Below are 19,681 nucleotides of genomic sequence, written 5' to 3'. Positions count from 1 at the left end.
TAGGCCCTTCAAATGCAGATTCAAGCAGAAAGGTTCTTCTAATGGGGAAAACAACAGCTGCAGAGGGGGCTTATGGGGACACAAAGGATACTGTGAGTCAAAGTACCACTCCAGCAAGGCAGCTATTGCTGAGAGTAATCTATTTGAGTGGAGAGATCCCTACAGCTAGCTGATAGTGGAAATTTTTTGCAAGTAACTGTCTCTCTTGTTAGCCATGGACATAAAAACTGACATTAGGAACATTAAAATGGGGTACATCTGGAGCATGATGTCTTAATGGACATGTCACTGCTTGGTTCAGATATTACAGTCTCTTGCAACTACACTTAAATTTCAGCATCTCAGCAAAGTATCAATTTCCCTGTCTAAAAGGACAAGCCTTTGTTGTGTGTGGCGGAGGGAGGGAACGAGAACTAAAGGTTTAAGTCCTACTCCTCATTTGCTTTTGCTGTCAGGTAGGGAAGAAATCTTTCTGCTCTACCCGTGAAATGAGCATCCTGATTATTCAGCCACAAGCCCTGCCACAAGAGATTTTCTCCTTCAACTCCCGAAGTGCAGGTTGAAAGATGACAGCTGCAGAGTCATTTCTTTTATGACTGGGGTGAGCAAGCTGATCTTCACTGATTGATTGAAGAGGAAGAAGTTCCAACTAGGGACCTCTGGCTCCGCAGCTTGTATTGCAGAACCTATAAAAAAACAAGAGAGATTTGGCTGAGAATAAAGACAGTTCTGCTATATCACTTTGGCCTGCTGAGCTCTGGCCACTAATCTAAGCCAGAGCAAATTCCCTTTTTTTTACTACAGCCCATTGACCATGCTGGCTAGGGGAATCTAAGGGTTGTAATTTAAAAGACAACATTCTCAAGCTCACAGGAAATGCCATTTTGGCAAGTAGAAAACTACATTGCTTCAAAAGTACTGTGAGCAGAATGATGTGTAGTTCACCACGTAGAGAGTGAGGAATGTATGGTTCATCAGATGTTCTTCACTGCCATTTTAATCATCTCTAGCCAAAATAACCAATAGTCCAACGGCATTTGGAGGGCCATACATTTCACACCTGCCCAATTTAAAATTTAGCCTTTTTGTTCCTTTATCACAGCACTGGAGGGGGGGGGTTGGACTTCTAGATGTTTTGAACACCAACTCCCATGAGCCTATCTGCCTGCCTGCCGTAAGGGATTCTGGGTGTTGTAGTCCAAAACATCTGTGGGCCAAAGATCTCCCAGCCTTGCTTTATTTATTCATTTTATATCATACTTTCTCTACAGAACTGAGATGGGAAGCTTACAAGTTTGAAACAAGTACAGCATTGATAAAAATAAAATTAAAAAATCCTAAATTGTAATTAAACTACAACATTAAGAACCATTTAAAGCAGTACTATTAGAAGTCCTTTTAAAAAAGCTGTCAGCTCCCCAAGCCTAAAATTCAAGTATGTTATATAACATAAACTGTATCATCAAATTTCATAGAACCAACATTTCCAAATGTTAAACATTTATTAGTAACTAACTATAGTACATTGTTGTTAGAATAAGAAGTGGGGAAAAAGAACAATGAGAGGACTGCTTCATTTCTAGTGTTATTTATAATAAATGCAGGGAACTTGCACTGATAACAAGAATGAACATTCAGCAAATGTTCAACTGCTCTAGTGTTGCTGCATCCAGAAGGCTCAAGCAGCAACCTTTAATATATGTAAAAGAACCTGCTTTCTCAAAAAACCACTGGAGTCCAAGCTAAAGCCACACTCCTCCATTTGCAGTAGGACTGCAGCAAAGCCGTAGATTAGCTTCCTTTCCCAGGGGTATGAGAATACATGTACTTTGAGACACCTTCAAAAGCCCTTCTCTCAAAAACAAAGCTCTTGAGCTCTAATATACAAATATATTCTGTTCAGAAAAAGGTGGGTTTGGATTCTACTTTTTATTTTATTGCACTGTGTATAAATCTAGGTGCTTCATTCTAAACCCAACATTTGAAGGCTGAGGACCTGTGAGAAATTTGTTTCCTCTGTTACTGATTTTTGCAGTACAGTAGCAGGATGAAAGCAAAGCTAGGATGACTCCACAAATTTACTGCAAAACGTTGCCTTTTATTTCATGATTCTAAATCCCTGTGGTTGGAAGTACATGAGGTAATGCATGCCAGAATAAGATTTCCAAGTAATAGGGGGTGGGGCAGGTTTTCTGCCTTCCATAACTGTGTTACTTCAAACCAGCAAATTCTAGATAAATGATGCAAACAATTTAAAGCTTATTGAAGTTACTAAAGGAAAAAAGAAATAGAAAGAACATAGCCTGATTACCTTAAAGGTGCGCCACTGAAGTAGGTTTTGGTCCTCTTCCAGTTTAAGACAAACTAAAGTATTATTAAGCAAGGATTTCCAGTGGGTGTAATTATGCACAGTATAATTGTAGCAGTTGGATACTACTATAATTTCCCTGCCCTTATTTTATGGAATCCTGGGATGTATAGTTTCATTAGATATGTAGAATTTTCTGCCTGAATTGTAATCCTAGTCTTCAAGGAAATAAACTAGAGAATTCTAAGTGCTTCACCAAACTATAAATCCCAAGATACCATAGGATGCATCCATGGCAGTTAAAGCAGGATCAAACTGGCATGTGTAAATAGATCCAATGAAAGGGAGAACTGGGATCAATGGGAATGTGTCCTCCAAGACCAACTCCCCATGTCCCTGGAGGACCCTTCATATTGTCAGTGTTGCACATATCCTCTGAGTACAGTTGCCTCCCCCTTAAAATTAACCTCCATACTGTAGTACACAGAAATGGACTCACCCCTTCCAGTGGAACAGGGATTTCCAGCCTTTGAGCAGCAATGCTTCTGGTCCGACTGCGCTGGCGGGAAGGTGAACGACACTTACGGGAAGGGGATCGCCCTCTCCGTTTGGGGCTGCTGGTCTTGGTCAGACTTCGTTGACGGGATATTGAGCGGTGTAGGCGGGAAGGTGAGCGTCCCCTCTGCATGGGGCTAGTCCATGTTTTGTGCCCTAGGGGGGAAACACCTGGTCTGTTAGTTGCTTCAGAAGGGACCTTCAATGCAAGGGCATCAGCTCTTTCCTCCAATGAATCATGCTAACCTGCACTCCCAGCTCCCTCAGATAATTTAGGTCTGTTCCACAGAAACTGCATTTATAGCAAGCATCTTGCAAATATGTCCAGGTAGCCTCAATATGAGTTGTCCTGGTGGTGGGGAAATAAAACATAAAAAATGCCAAAAATTAAGATAAATAAATCCACTGAATCAGATCAGAAACAACAAGATACTTAATATAGTGGGCCCTTGTTATAAGCTGTGGTTTAGTTCCAGGACTCCCTGTGGATACCAAAATCCATGGATGCTCAAGTCTCATTAAATAAAATGGCACAGTAAATGGTGCCCCTTATAGAAAATGGCAACATTAAGTCTTGCTATTTGGATTTATTCTTTTTAAAAATATTTTCAAGTCATGGATGCTTCAATTTGTGGATCAAGAATCCATGAATACAAAGGGCTGACTGTAGTTGCCAGGCAAAGAAAAAGCCTTCTGAGTATCATCATCTTTACTATTGTCCAAAACTGATAGAATTGAGCAAATAAGCATTCTGAGTAGGAGACTTCCACAAAAAAGGTGCCAGAACTAAAAAGGTCTTGTCTTCTCCATTCAAGAGTGTTAGCTCTTTCCTCCATCTAATGCCTTGCATTGCAGCTAGAGCATAATATTCTAGAAATGTATATAGAGAAATAAAGTCCCTTCAGGTATCCTGATTCTAGTACATGTGCTTTAGGAAATTAACAGTGATTTGAATGGTATTTGAAACCATGATCTTCACTTGGATGGTCATGTCTCAGGAGTGCTTTAGTTGGAAGGGAGTTGGATCAGATGGCACTTGAAGCCCCTTCCAACACTACAATTCCTTCCTTCAGTGGAAACAACCCATGTCAGGGCAACTGGGGCAGATTACATACATCCAGAAAACACAGCAATTGTAAGAGTCAGTTTTCAGTATTGCAACACTTATGGTTTGTTCTTTCAAAGAGTTCAGAATGGCATCATATCTTCAGGTCAACCTAGCTGGTAGATTAGGGTGACCTTTGCCCAAGCCCACCAAGTAAGTCCATAGTGGAGCCAGGATTTTAATATAAAGTTTCCCTGCTCCTAAGCCAGTCTTCTAAATACTTTCCTACACCCCCAATATAGCACAAATTTCGCCTGCTTCTGTCTTCTGTTTGTTTACCTTGTCTTTCATCTCTGCACTCTGAAGAGGAAAGCTGCTCTGGGAATCCAGAGTCCATGAAGAAGGCCTCATCCTCTGCACTTAGGAGGACAGATTCTTGGAGGAGGAGTTCTGGTTTATTAGGCAGCAGCCTTTCTAGAAGGAAAAAGAGAACAGATAGAGACACTAAAAGGTAAAGGTAGTCCCTTGACATGAATGCCTAGTTGTAACCGACTGTAAGGGGTGGTGCTCATCTCCATTTTTAAGTCGAAGAGCCAGCTGGTGGTCATGTGGCCAGCATGACTGCACCGAACGCTGTTACTTTCCCACTTAAGTGGTATCTATTTATCTACTTGCATTTGCATGCTTTTGAGCTACTAGCTTGGCAGAAGCTGGGGCTAGTGACGGAAGCTCACCCCATCACGCAGCACTTGGGCCTCAAACTGCCAACCTTCTGATCTTCCGATCATCAGAATTGGCATCTTAACTCCTAAGCCACCACATCCCCACACTACACACCTTTAATAAAGCCCAAAGACTAGAACAGAGATGAACAAAGTGTGGCCTGCAGAATTCCCAGGGGTAATTTTTCCGCCAAAAATGGCCAAAAATGATCTCTAGATGATGTAGAGCACATTTCCATATGTTTGAAGACCCCTGTCCTCCAGGAGTAAAAATAAAATTGTACAACATTTTTCGAAGAGCATGTTTTGCCCCAAAATATGTCCCATAGAGGGTGTTTGGGGGTACTTTCCCCCTAGGAGCAGATGTGGCCTTCCAAGGTCTCCTGGAGGGCTAATATGTAGCCATCTAGCCTTCCAAAGCTGCCCAGCCCTGGACTAGAGGCTTAACAATCCAGAAGACCTACCTTTAATGTTATATTCTGAGACAATGGGCTGTACAACCATAATTAATCTAGCTCACCCATCAGGGATGTCTCCTACCTGGGCTCACAGTCAAAGGGGCAGAGGAGTTCCCAGAAACCTCACCTAAGCCCTGACTCAGCTCTTCTTCTGAGGAAAAAGGAAAGTTTGGGAAGGGATGGAAGAGATTCTGTGTGACAGTTGCTAGGCAACTGCAGCATTTGGTTTCTCAGACATCTCCAGGTGAGCAGTTTTAAATTATGTATTTAGGTTCCCTTTTAAAACCTGCAGTTTCCAAAGAGAGAGCTGTGCTTGTTTCAGTATTAAAGGGAAAGGGGAAAGGCTTGGGGCACCTTTTAGTCTGATATATTTATTTTAGCATAAGCTTCCATGGGCTACAAGCTCACTTCTTCACATGCAAATCAGTCTTGTGAGAACAGCCCAGACTCTTTGAGAAGGAGCAGAATAAATAGCCTGAAATCTCACATTTGCTCTCCCTCCCTCCCTCATTTGGGCTGTTCTGCCTAATCCCACTATCAGCTTCTGGAATCATAGACTCATAAGAGTTGGAAGAGACCTCAAGGGCCATCCAGTCCAACCCTATTCTGCCATGCAGAATATCACAATCAAAGCATCCCCGTCAGAGGGCCATCCAGCCTCTGCTTATGGACCTCCAAGGAAGGAGACTCCACTACTCCCTGAGGGAGTGTGTCAAACAGCTCTTAATGTCAGGATGTTCTTCCTAATGTTGTGGTGGGATCTCTTTTCCTGTAGGGCTTCATATCTGAACTGGGATTGGGACCCCACTTCTCAGATAGGGATGGGCAACTCTGAGGGATTAGAAGGGACCAGTGGACCCCCAGAAGATTTCAGAGGGCATCACCCACTGTACTACCTGAAAATTGTTTTGCTCCTTCTGCTTCCAAACTGTGCCCTTTAGGACAGTGGTTCCCAACCTTTCTAATGCTGTAACCCTTTAATATAGTTCCTCATGTTGTGGCGACCCCCAACAATACAATTATTTTCATTGCTACATGCAAATATGCGTTTTCCGATGGTCTTAGGTGACCCCTGTGAAAGGGTCGTTCGACCCCCAAAGGGGTCCCGACCCACAGGTTGGGAGCCACTGCTTTAGGAGCTTCCTCCTATCTAGAAGTACAAAAATGCACGAGACAACTTCTTTGTGCCTTCCCTCTTAGGTGATCCTGGGGAGAGACCTCCTTGGAGAGAGCAGGTGACCTTCCTCCTAAAGCCCAACACACACACACACCTTCCTTCACCCTCTTACCTGTTTCTTGCAGAAGCCGCTGAATCTCTGTCCGAGTCTCCTGTAGGCTTTGGAGCACCTGCTGGCTCTGTTTGGCTGGGTCCTTGTAGGTCCAGATGAAATAAGCCACTACAGCTAAGCCAAGACCAGCAAAACCACGACGCAACAAGCCCACCCAGAAGGAAATGCTCTCCTAAAATGAACAGCTGCAAGTCATTGCAACCAGACAGACCAGATTCAGCATCTTGCACTTGGGGAATCTTGGGGCTAACAGTTGCTCTGAGGGACAGATTAGAACTGCTACATTCTCAGACTTCTCTTTCAAATCTAAAGTGTGATTCCCATCTCTGTTTCTTTTTCTCACACAAATAGACAGAATGATTACCGGTACCTATAAAGGACGTCATGCAGAAGGACAGGTTTCTATCCATCAAGATCTGACATTTTCTATTTGAGAAACTAAATACAAGAATATAATAGTAAAATTGTCAAATTAACTCATAGTTACTCACTTGGGCTACTTTTCAAACAATTTAGGCACATTAACAGATGATCATGGATTATTACATAGATGGATAATCGGTGACTTTTTGCAGCAATCATTGAATATTAAATTAAATAGAACCTACCTACATAGAAGTAAACCTGAGTACCAGATACTCTGAGGACAAAAATGGGCCTTGTGGGTTGTAAGTGGTAGTGATTATTGTTTTTTGGGCACAATTAATTTTTTTTTTAATGGCGTGGTGGTGGTGGTGAAAAATGCCCTAAAAGGCCTTCTGAGCACCACATTTGGAAACTGACTGAGGTTAAAAAAAAATCTGCAAAATTGTTACAAATTCATTTGCAAAAGTTTTCAAAACTGTTTTTTTGCTCCAAAATGCCATCTAGGGAGTGTGGGAGGATTTTTTTTTTACCATATTTCAGATCCACCCAGTTAAAAATAAGAGGGTTTCTCTTGGGCTGAAGACCCCATAACATAGTGAAACTGTCCCCTTGTCCCTAGAGGGTATTTAAGAGCAAGAAAGTTGTGTTGTTTTTGCAGGAGTGGGTATGGCAGGGATGACCCTCCAAGGTCTCTTGGGGGACATAGGCCTGTTACAGACAGCCAAAATAAAGCTGCTTCGAGTCACAGTGGAGGTATGGTGTTTCAATGATGCATGCGTCCTAAGACTCTAGGAGCCACACCAAAGCCACGCTCCAATCCTTAGGGCTGGAGTGTGGCTTTGGTGTGACTTCTGGACTCTTAGGACTCATGCATCATTGAATCACCATACCTCCACTGTGACTCGAAGCAGCTTTATTTTGGCTGTCTGTAACAGGCCTAAGACAGCCCACAAACTTTCTGCAATTGCTCATCCCTGGTTTAAGGGAAGGCCATTGTCTTCATGCCTTACTTGTCAGCTCCCAAAAGCATCTGATTAGACACATGAGAAGTTGACTTATTCTGTAGCAAAACAAAGTTGCAGTTTTACTTTTTCTCAGTGTAAAATGTAAGTAATTAATATTGCTGAGCTGTGTTGTTTTGCTTTTAAAGGACAACCATATGCCAAGCTCTCTCTTTTCTTGTATTTGGTCATGGAACAGATACGTATTTTTCCTCCATGCCACACAATCAGATGCATAGTTTTTAAGAACTCCCTATCTATTCCACTATCTCCTTGTTCGAGTTCCAAAATGCATGCATGCCTCTATTGGCAGAGATTAGAAAATGTACCTTTCTGGATTAGAACTACCAACTCCCTCAGCTAACATAGTCTGGGAGCGGTGTGGTCCAAAAAGTAACTTTTGCAAGCTCTGCTCTGTGTTCCAGTTAGTACAAATCTGTTGGCAGTGATGCTCAAGTAAGAACAAGATCCTAGGATGTTATCTTTCCCCCACCTGGTGTCCTCCAAAAGTTTTCACCTACAACTCTCAACAGCCCCCGCCAGAACATAGTGATTAATGGACAGGAGTGATGGGAGATATAGTCCCAACATGGAAGGCTGCAATATCCCATTCAGCATCTTCAGAAAAAAAGGGAAACGTAGAATAAGGCAGGGTTGTAAGGATTTTATGAGCATAATTTTATATCATCACAGGAGGAGGTCATCAGCAAAAAAGAATCCTAATTCTCTAAAAAGAGACTGATTGTGTTAATCAGTTGCTCTCATAAAGTGATGGCAATCAAGATGGTTTTAATTGAGCTGCAGCTTGATTGTAGAGGCTTTGCCAAAGGGACTGATGATTTAATGTCTCAGCCAACTTTCAAGAACCCTGCTCTAAGCAAATACTGTATAGAGGAAAAGCAGAAATTACAATGGAGGAGGTGGGACTGGGGACCTTAGGTCACTGTCTTCCCACATGATTTATCAGATGTGCAACTGCATTATCTGAGGGCCATTCTCCCTTAGAGAGACAATCACACAATTTCCAATCTGTGCATCGATTTGGTTGTGGTAAAAGCTTTGGAATGCAACTCTTGCTGCTGAGGATCCCCTTTGCTGCAATTTGTCCTCCCCCTGAACAATTTCTGTTCTGTCTACATGACTTGAGGCTTAAATACCCTAAAGGTACCAGATCCTGTCTGTTCTTGGAAATTAAGTAGACTCAGCCCTGGTTAGTACTTGGATGGGAGACTGTCAATGAAGACCAGGTACTGTAGGCTATATTTTTCAGAGGAAAAAAATGGCAAATCATCCCTTGAATATTCCTTGCCTTAAAAAAAACCCTGTGAAAATTATAAGTCAACAGGCAATTTGAAATCCTACAGTGGTAACCAGATAGAAAAAGACGAGGTGGGATGAAGGGCAGGGGAGTGTTGGGAAGAAACATATCCTCTAAGATTGTCAGCTTCTCAGTACAAAAGAAATAGCAACCTAGATGGGGTCTCTGGTACAAGCCAGGAAAATTTAGAAGTGTGGTTATTAAGAACAAGCTTCTCCAATCAATCTCTGAAGTTTGCCAAAGATCCAGACTTCATAACTCTCAGAATCCATTAGCTAGCAGGCTGCCTAAGAGATTCTGGGAGCTGTGATCTGGGCTATGAGGACATTTGGCTTTTGGGTACCCATTAAGAATTGCCCTTAGATCATAGATAAAAATAAGAGCACCCAATAGGAATTGCCCTTAAATCTACCTTGTGCAGCCATCTGTGTTCGTCAATTGTCAGCCAGAAGATTATAAGAAGCTCACATGCTGGGCTTAAGGCAACTACCCTCTTTATTTCTTGCTCTGGGTGGCTGGTGTCCCAAGGTGTACTGCCGTTGAATATGGAGGTTCTGTTTAGCTCTCATGTCTAGTCAGTCACTAAACCCTTCACCATTTCTTAACCCACCTCCGCCCAAATTGCAGCTATCAGGACCTCAGTACCAGTTCCTTGCTAGACTCAAATCACATTTACTTGGATTTATAAAATAACGCAGGGGGCAGAAAGACAGTAGGGTAAACTACAGTCAATAAGCAAGGATTTGATTAAATACAATCAGACCTTCGTATCCACATGGGATCCATTCTGGACCCCCCAACACACCTATATGAAAAAATGTGGGACCTCAAGTCAAGTTGTCCCTAATGGTGGTGTGACATGCACACAGCTGCACTAGTGGTTGCGTGCATGCACTGCCATTGCTGACAACGGGGATTGCTATCCACGGATGCTTAAATCCATAGATGGCAAGCCCAGGGATAACAAGTCCCCACTGTAATAGTTGTTGTGTACCTTCAAGTAATTTCCAATTTATGGTGACCCTAAGGCTGACCTATCATGGGGGGTTCTTGGCATGGGGTTTATTTTCTCAAAGGGTGTTTGCCATTGCCATCCTCTGAGGCTGATAAAGTGTGACTTGCTCAAGTTCACCAAGCTCAGCCATGTAAATATAATTTAGAAGATGAGGAAAATATTCTTTTTGCTCTCCCTATTTATTAAGTGAAGAGCCTCTAGTAAACAAACAAAGCAGATCTTACAATCCTGAAATCCACCAGCTGCTTCAGTAATGGATGGCATGTAAATCTGTGTCTGCCAAAAACTTCAGTGGGTGTAGTTGTGATGCATTTGTTGCAGCAAAAAAACAAAACCAAGGAGCCTTGTGGGATCTTAAAGCCTAACAAGTTTAATTTGGCATAAGATCAGAGACAGAATCTTACTGCATTTGGATTAACTGCCTCTGAGCAAATGTGCACTGCAGTCCACAAAACCGTATGCCACATGAAACCTGACAGACTTTTTTTTTCAAAATTAGCATTTTAATGATTTTACAGAAACGCATAACCAGAAAACAATGCATTTGAGATCCAGGACAATTAGAAGTATTGAGTTTGTGTTTCCTGGGTACCCAGCTAAAAAAATCTCCATCTGATGGAATGACATTTTCTTGCCATTTGTTGTTGTAAATAATAGTGTATCTTTAAAATTTGTGTAACTAATAAACTTCTACTGCATCATGTAGAATTTGGAATGGTGTTGGTTACCTCTAGAAGCCCTTACTCATTCAGTTAATGTTTGCATTAGTAGGATATTACAGATGCTACCAATCCATTGAGAAAGTGACTTGGCATTTTAGCCTTTTCATTTATATCAGATCACGAAACATGGTTCTTTTAAGTGCTGAAGGTGCTACAGGACTCTATTTAGATTTTAGATTGACAAAGGCTCTCGACTAGGTCAGCAAACTCATCATTTACATCAGGGACTGCCAACATGGAGCCCTTCATATGATGTAGAACCACAGTTCCCATTAGTCCTAGCCAGCCTAGCCAATAGTGAAGGGTAATGGGCGTTATAGTACAACAACCTCCAGAGAGTCAGAAGCTGCCCATCCCATGTCTCACCAACCAACTAACATGGGCTACTCACATTACTTTAATGTGAAAACATCAGCAACCTCACAATGAACAAAGGCTGTAATTTTACAGCACAAAATATGTTCCATGTAGCTATCTTCCGTTCTCCGCATAAGCAGTTAACACCCTCAGCTGGAATTCCAAAGGATTCGAACCATTAAACAATTTTTGCTCCAATAAAACAACCTTGCTGAGGCATTTCTGCACAGCCGGGATGCTCATTTTCTCCTAACTTTTTAAATTACTACAGTAGTTGGCAAAAGCCAATTCATTTGTAGACAGAGCTCTATGTGTAGCAACACCATGCAGGCACAGACTACAAGGTGAGAAATGCAGAATTAAATATTCTGAGGCCCCCAGACAGCAATTGCATTACTCTTTCTGTACCCATGCTCCACTTTGCTGGAAGATGAGCATTTCAGAACAAGAAACAAGACGTTTCTTGGTAGCAGTGGGTGGGTGGGAGGGAATATGACCTTCTAGATGTGTTTGGACTGCATCTCCCAGCATTTCACATAATCGTACATGCTGGCTAAGAGAACTGCAGTACAACATCTGGAAGGTGGCATGATTCCCATCCCTGTTCCAGCCCATATGGCATAAAAATGTGTGTAAAATGCTTGGGCATCACCCAACAAAGACTTGAAAGCCAGAGATATGTCAGAGACACATGTGTTGCCTGCAGTAAAAGTAGGGGCTTGATTCTGAATGAAGACTTTAGTCTGGGAGGGGAGCGTTTAACCTTTTTCTCCCCACACTGCAATTTTTCGACTTGGCAACAGCCAGGGTTTTCTTTCCATTGTTCTTGTACTGTGAAATAGGGATTTTTTTTACCAGCATTTTGGAAGAATAAGAGTTATAGATCTCCTGTCCTCACAGAACATGGTGTTCATTCAAAATGGAGTCCCATCTAGATTTACATTTTTTAAAAATCCACAGCACTGGCAATTCATTTAACATGCTACATCATAAGCCCAGGAGGTTTACATTTCTATTACACCTCTCCTTTGATGAGCTCTATCTGTTGCATGGAGCACTCTTTCCCCCCATTTAATAATCAAAGTGACAACCTTGTGAGGTAGGCCAGGGAGTATGACTGCTCCAAGGACATACAAGAAATTTAACAAGGACTTGAAACACTTATTTCCCAAGTCTCATTCTAACATTACAATCATTGTAGCACACTGGCTTTCTGGACTAGTTAAGAGATGGGAGTTCAGTTCCCTGCCTAACTCCTTGCTTTTCTCAACACTTAGTAGAAGCAGAATGCTGGAAGGCAGTAAAAACCTAAGAGTAAATTATGCATAACTCACTCCCAATTTGCCTGGATATTTTTTGGATATAGAACTGCAAGTCACCTAGTTCGGAGACCACAGTAATGGGTTTTAACCAACATTACATCACTGTATGGTCATGGATACTATGGGATGCATGCTCAGGCTTTAGGGGAAGTGTCAATTGGATTAAATGTGTGCGTGACAGTACTAGGAAGCTGGATTCTGTTCCTGAATCGTGGCTGTTTTGATGTGTGGGTTTTTTTTTTTTGTTTGTTCTGCCTGTGGTAAATTAGCTCAGCTTTACCCAATCCTTGTCTCCTTGTTCAGGAGGGATGAAGTCAGGACTAATCTGGTGAGTGGAAACTACAAGTTTGCTGTTAATCTCTCAGAATCATTCAATGCCATTCAGCCATTCCTCTCTTGCACAAATGTATGGCTGCTCCTTCTCCGGCTCCCCAAACTGCCCAGAGGACACAGTGGAAACACTTTCCCTTGACAAGGGCAAGCATGACACCATAGTGCTGTAGGGAAAGGCAATGGTGTAGTGGCTTCACATCAAATTAACTATGTTTGAATGGTGAGACAGCACCTCAGTAGAGATCAGCATCACTCCAGGCACAGTATATCATGAGAGCTGTATGCCTGAAAAATTCCTAGGCTGTACTATAGCTCCCAGAACTGCCAGCTGGCATGGCTGGGGGATTTAGCCAAAGCCTAGAAGTAGAGATGTGACCAGCAAAAAACAAAAACAAAACCAATTTTCTCTCCTTTTTAGTTAAAGTTTTGGGTTTTTTGCAAAAATTTAAAAGTGGAAAAAAAATGAAAAAAGTGGATTTTGGAATATTTTATTTTGGAATTATGAACAGAAAGAGTGTATGCATATTTTACTCCTCCAAAACTATTTCCAAACTATTCAATAGGATGACTTTTATGTAAGACAGTTTACAGTATCTGATCATGGCAGATACTATCTTGGTATTATTTTCTCAGTTCTTTTTATGGAAATAAATTATTTATGTCTGGTTGACATTTCGGAAGACTGGAGGAGACACAATTATTTTCTCTGTTTCACCAATGCTGAGGTTTTATTTTATTTTGATTGTTTTTTCCAGCTCTTGATAAACTTGCAAACCAGAGCTTCATCACAGCTCAGGACCTTCTACCTCCATTTGTAACAAAAGTAACTTAAAAAAAAAACACCTGGGAGGAGGATTAAGTTTGTAACTGTTGCCTGACTGAACCATACTTTTAATACACCAAGGATAACTTTATGCAAGCAATATTTTATAAATGCATCATATTGTGCATATAATACATTTTATGTTCCTAAAGTAACAAAGCGATATCCCAATTAATCTCAAAGGTGGTACAAGATCTCTCTTCATACTGATTCTACAGACTAACACAGCTATATCTTTGAAAAGTGAAATTCAGTCTGAAACACAACGACAAAGAGAAGCAGTGTGGTGTAATGGTTTGAGTATTGGACTAGGAGTCTGTCGACCAGGACCCCTCTACCACAGAAAAACCCACTGGGTGACCTTGTGCAAAAGTCCCACTCTCTCAGCCTTGGAGGAAGCCAAAGGCAAACCCCCTCTGAACAAATCTTGCCAAGAAAAACTCATGATAAGGTTGCCTTAGGGTAGCCTAAATAAAGTCAGGAAAAAACATGAAGGTAAACAACAAAAGGATGCTACTACCACTTTCCTCCCGCAGTTTTCCACAATATTTCACATCCAGTCCCTCTGCCATGGCTTCAAAATTTCTGGAAATGTTATATCTTCATCCGGAAGAGTAGTTTTCCCAAGCCCTGCCCCTCTCTTATTGCAAGATCCTACCGTCATGTCATAGCCATCCTCTGAGCCATCCATGAGAAAGCTGCCGATAACACGTTCCAAGTAAATGTTTACACCCACCAAGGTCAGCAAAATGAACCTGGAAAGGGAAGAGCAGGAGTTAGATTAATAAGTGGGCACTTTATTTTTTACTGCTCTGTGGGCTGTGCCCACAGAAAAATTGGTATCTGATTTCTACTAAATCATTTGGCATTTTGAAAACTAACTTGTTTTTTAAGGCAGTGGATTTCTAGCCCTTCCTAAGACATTTTGCTAAGAGAGAGGCAGCATCAGAATCTTTGCCAGCCTAAACAAGGGAGCCTGTACAAATGGCTGTCAATAAAGTTCCCTGAAGAAGATGCCAATTGAAGTTTGAAAAGTATAGTACATTGATACCACTAAATAAGTATGTATCCTTCTCCCTCTGTACTGTCTTTTCTCCTATTGCAAATATGCCTTTCCATCCTCACCAGCTGCCACCTATACCAGAGAAAACCTAAATCTCAGAAATTTAAGGTGGCAGTATAGATCTTATAATTCTTTGTTCTTCCTTAGAAATGCATATTCTGAAAAGTATACAGAATCATGGAATTTCAGTAGTATCTACCAACTATATAACCAAACCAGCAGCAAGGCAAGCAGTGGACTCAGTATAGAACATGGGAAGATGCCTTATAGCAAACTGACCATAGGTTGGCTAATTATTTAGTTATTTATTTGAAGTACAGTGGGCCCTTGGTATCTGCTGGGGTTTGGTTCCTGGACCCCTCATGGATACCAAAATATGTGGATGTTCAAGTCCCATTAAATATAATGGCACAGTTAAATGGTGTCCCTTATATAAAAGGGCAAAATCAAGGTTTGCCTATGGGAATTTGTATATAAGTCACTGATGCTTGAATCCACAGATAAAAAATCCATGGATAAGGAGGGCTGGCTGTATTTATATATCACCTCCCAGCTTTCCTGGACCTTCAAGGCAATGCATGACAGGTAAGCAACATCTGGAACAATACAAGATTAAAACCTTTTTAAAGAAATTACAATACTCTTTAAAAACTTTTAAAAATAATCCTTAAAATAATTTTCAAAACAGCAATTAAAACAGAGCAGTTTCAGACAGCAAAAAAAGACATGTGGAACAGCACTGTTTTAGCTGCCTGCCAGAAGCTGAAAACAGATGTTGTGTGTGCATGTTTCGTGCCTTCAAACTGCTTCCAACTTATGGTGACCCTAAGGCAAACATATCACAGGGTTTTCTTGACAAGATTTGTTCAGAGGGGGTTGCCACTGCCTTCCCCTGAGGCTGAGAGTTCTACAGTTGGGGTGCTGCTGTCTAACCTTTAAAAGTGACGGAACATACAGCAGGGCCTCTGCTGAAGATCTAAAATTTTGGGCAGGCTCATATGGGAAGAGTTTACTGGCAACTGCCAGGTTTAAATCAAAAGTTTTTCCCAGCCTGCCCCAGTAATGCTGGGGATTGAACCTGGGGCCTTCTGTATATCAAATATGTACTTAATCACAGAGCTATGGCTCCTCCATCCTAACCATACCAGTTCTTCCAGGAAAGAAAGAAACAATGGTCCCATATAGACAGGCCAAAATAAAGCTGCTTCAGGTCACTTTGGAAGTATGCTGTTTCAATGATGCATGGGTCCTAAGAGGCCGGAAGCCACGCCAAAACCATGCCACAGTCCTAAGGACTAGAGCACAGCTTTGGCGCAGCTTTCGAACTCTTAGGATGCATGCATCATTTAAACAGCATACCTCCAAAGTGACCCGAAGCAGCTTTATTTTGGCCTGTCTGTATGGGGCCAATATAATGTAAAACTCAAATTATACAGGCTTATTAGTGTCAGAGGCTCTTTGTTCTACTCCATGCACTATATGAAAGACGGTTCCCCAAATCTCTCAAAATGAGCTTTTTGGTAAGATTGGAATATCCTAGACCAGGGATATCGCTGAACTCTTATTTCATTCTCCTTGATCTCACCGTGCTCCTGACGTCCGTTGACAAGAAGTCAGCACCAGGCTGGCAGCCCCACTCAGAAGATTGAAGAAAAGAGAATAGATGGCATTGGATTCCCCCACAACAAAGCGCTGGAGGAATGCCACCCGGTTGAAGATCTCTGCAAATGCCACTCGCTGCTCAGTGGCTGAATCCTGCAGTGCTTGGAAAGCCTGACGAATACCTGCAGATGGAAGAGGCAAATAGTCAAGCCATTGTTCCATCATGTTTGCCTGACCAGACAGAGAGTCCTTTTCCCCACTGTGTTTTTGCAATAGGCTTACAAAACTTTTTTTCCTCATTTTCTCATAGTACTTATACAATACCTATACTGCTGTAGGGAGTAGAACGGAATGGATAGAAAGACATGGGTTCAGAGTTTCACTCAGCAATTAAGCATACATGGGGACTGTGGCCATACAACCTGTTCTTTTAGCCCCATATAGGTCACTGGTGCAGACCAGTGGATTAACCACCCTGATTTTACTGGGAGAGGGAAAGGCTATAAACATAACTGATATTAAGAATTTATTTTGCTATCACTTCCTTTAACATGAGTAATATTATTTGTTGTAAACCACCATCAAGTCAACTTCAACTTAGGGCGACCCTATGAATGAGAGACCTCCAAATTTTATCATCAACAGCCCTGCTCAGGTCTTGCAGACTCAGGGCAGCTGTGACTTACTTGACTGTCTATGCATCTGGAATGCTGTCTTCCTCTTTTCCTACTTCTTTCCTCCCTACCAAACATTATTGTCTTTTCTAGTGAGTCATATCTTTTCGAGAAGTGTCCAAAGTATGACCATCTCAGTTTAGTCATTTCAGGCTTAATTTGCCTTAGCACCCATTTATTTGTCCTTAGAAGTCCATGGTAACTGCAGAACTCTTCTCTAGACCCACATTTCAAATGAGTTGAGCCTTTTTCATTGTCTAGCTTTCATAATCATACATAGAAATTGGAAATACAATGATAGGGAGTAATATTATATGTCATGGGAATTCTTTCAGTAATTTTAGATTCTCTTCTTTATGCTTTGTTTTACCTGTATTGGTTAGCTTTATTTTTCTTCATTTATTTGATTGCTTTTCTTGATTCATTTACATGCATTAAAATTTAATTGACTTCTAATATGATAACTTATTTGTGAAATCCAAAGACATCTGAGTACCAGATATTTCTCTGCCCTTGGCTAGATGGACCAATAGTGTGACTCAATACAATACACCTTCCTATGTTTACACAGAATGTGGCTTCACTGGTTTTTCTAGTAGCTGAATGGTTGGCAGACAAGCCCTCCAAGTTCCAGCCAGCCATAACATCAGCATCCACACATCCATCCAGTTCTGTAATGCATACACACAACCACTGGAAGCAATAGCAGAACAATCTGGGATCTGGGGCATTTGGGGATATGAGTTTGGCAAACCCAGGAACATGAAGCAGCTTGTAAAGAGAACATCTTGGGATATAACTTTGGGGGCAATGAAAGAAACACACCAGGCACACCTTTCTAAAACAAAAGCAAATAGAATAATCCATGTTTGTGGTATGTGAGTGTTTGCCTTCAAGTCAAAGAGTGTGGGATGAAGGAAGATTAAACAGCAGAACACGAGAATTGCATATTGGCAGAGGAAACTGCTATAACAGTGATGCTGTTCTGCATGGGGAAAGCAAATACAGGAAGAAGCCCCAAAACGTTCAGATGCACACTAGTAATCCTGCTCACACCAAATTCATTACAGTGGATTAGAGTGTGCATCTCCTAAAATATATATTTTGGCACACTGTTGAGCTTAAAACTGCACCACAAAATCTAGAGCAGTGGTTCAAAACCTTTGGTCCTCCAGAGGTTTTGCACATCAGCTCCCATAATTATTTTTTTTTAATTTTATTATTTTATTTTATTTCCTTTAAATATCCAATCATATATCATCTGGAAATACAAGTATTCAGTATTGCTAAGCTTTTATGTACAGAAAAATAACAAAAAAGAAAAAAAAACGTAGTAACATGTAATTTGGAGAAGATCGGACAGAGTGATATTCATTTAATCTACTTTCGTACTGAGTTTTCCCCATACTACTAAAACCTTGTTCCATTTCTCCTCATACTGTTGCTGGGATCTATTATTTTTAGACATAGAGATCATATCTAGAGTAGCCAGCTCGTTCAACTTTAACAACCACTCTCTTACGGTTGGGGTTTTATCCGATTTCCAATGCTGGGCCCATTTCATTCGTGCGGAGGTAATCATATACAATAATACGCTCTGCCCGTCATGTATCAAATTGACCTGGATACCATCCGTAATATTTAACAAAAAAAGTTCTGGACTCAACGGTATCTTCTTCCCTAGGATACCAACTATCTGTCTGTGAATTTGTTTCCAAAAAACTTGGGCGTTCTTACAACTCCACCACATATGATAAAAGGAGCCTCCTTTTTCGCCACATTTCCAACAGATAGGATTTCCATGATTTGTAATTCTAGCTAGTCTGGTTGGGGATAAGTACCACCTATAAAATAACTTATAATAATTTTCTTTTAAATTGTTGCAAGAAGTAAAGCGTAGATTTCTCTTCCATACATTTTCCCAGCTGGACAGAGGGATATCTATTTTTAAGTTTTGTGCCCATCTTACCATATTGGTTTTCACAGTCTCGTCCCACATCTCCAAACTTAATAAAAATATGTAGATTTTTTTAATTAATTTAATTCTACTGCCTCTAATAATCTTATCAAAATGGGGCTGAGCCTCTTCTTTATCTAAAACATCTTTATCTCTCTCCCAATCTTCTCTAATTTGCCAACGTTTTATCCATGTAATCTGAGGATCCAGTTTTGCTATATCCTCATCTGATTTTAACACCTCTTGCCCCCCAACTCTTATTACTAGATTCTCATACCTCAGCCAATCTGTCATAGTTTTGCCTTCCTTCTTGTGGAAAGCCTCCTGCGGAGAGGTCCATCTGGGTAGCCCTCTGTATAATAATTTCTTATATTTGTTCCAAGTGATAAAAAGCGAATTTCTAATGTAGTGTTGTTTAAATGACTTAATGTCCTTACTATATCCGTAACAAATATATGCGTGCCAACCTAAATTTAAACCATAACCTTCGATAAAACTCATATTGTGGTCTTCCAACAGAATCCAATCTCTTATCCAGCTTAGAGCACAAGCATTATGATATAACTCCAAGTTAGGTAAACCCTAGCTCCCATAATTCTTAAATGTTGAGCAAGTTGGCTGGGACTTGAGATCGGAAATCCAAAACAAGTGGAGGCTCAAAAGGTTGGGAACCACTTATCTAGAAGCTAACTCCCCACAAACAACAAATCCATGAACCACTCCATCACACCCCAACATATTTCAAGTCAGA

The 19,681-nt window shown here is 41.1% G+C and overlaps 1 protein-coding gene across 3 annotated transcripts in view; it reads right to left on the bottom strand.

The window, feature by feature from the left end:
- Positions 1-5: 5 nt before the first annotated feature.
- The window catches only part of LOC121922319, a 27,941-nt gene continuing 8,265 nt past the window's right edge, over positions 6-19,681 (bottom strand). Inside the window, exons 4-9 of one of the 3 annotated variants that reach the window (XM_042451577.1) lie at positions 16,283-16,481; positions 14,293-14,389; positions 6,378-6,562; positions 4,248-4,378; positions 2,808-3,019; positions 6-686 (exon numbers count right to left, since the gene is read on the bottom strand). In XM_042451577.1, coding sequence (XP_042307511.1) covers positions 618-686; positions 2,808-3,019; positions 4,248-4,378; positions 6,378-6,562; positions 14,293-14,389; positions 16,283-16,481 — 893 coding nt within the window. In that variant the 3' untranslated portion in view covers positions 6-617. Of the gene's footprint in view, positions 687-2,807; positions 3,020-3,109; positions 3,213-4,247; positions 4,383-6,377; positions 6,563-14,292; positions 14,390-16,282; positions 16,482-19,681 lie in introns of those variants that run through there. The other 2 variants (XM_042451578.1, XM_042451579.1) reach the window with 2 other exon arrangements.

The sequence above is a fragment of the Sceloporus undulatus genome, chromosome 2 (assembly GCF_019175285.1).
Source record: "Sceloporus undulatus isolate JIND9_A2432 ecotype Alabama chromosome 2, SceUnd_v1.1, whole genome shotgun sequence".
Taxonomy (NCBI): Eukaryota; Metazoa; Chordata; class Lepidosauria; order Squamata; family Phrynosomatidae; genus Sceloporus; species Sceloporus undulatus.
This window is presented reverse-complemented; position numbering and strand designations above follow the sequence as displayed.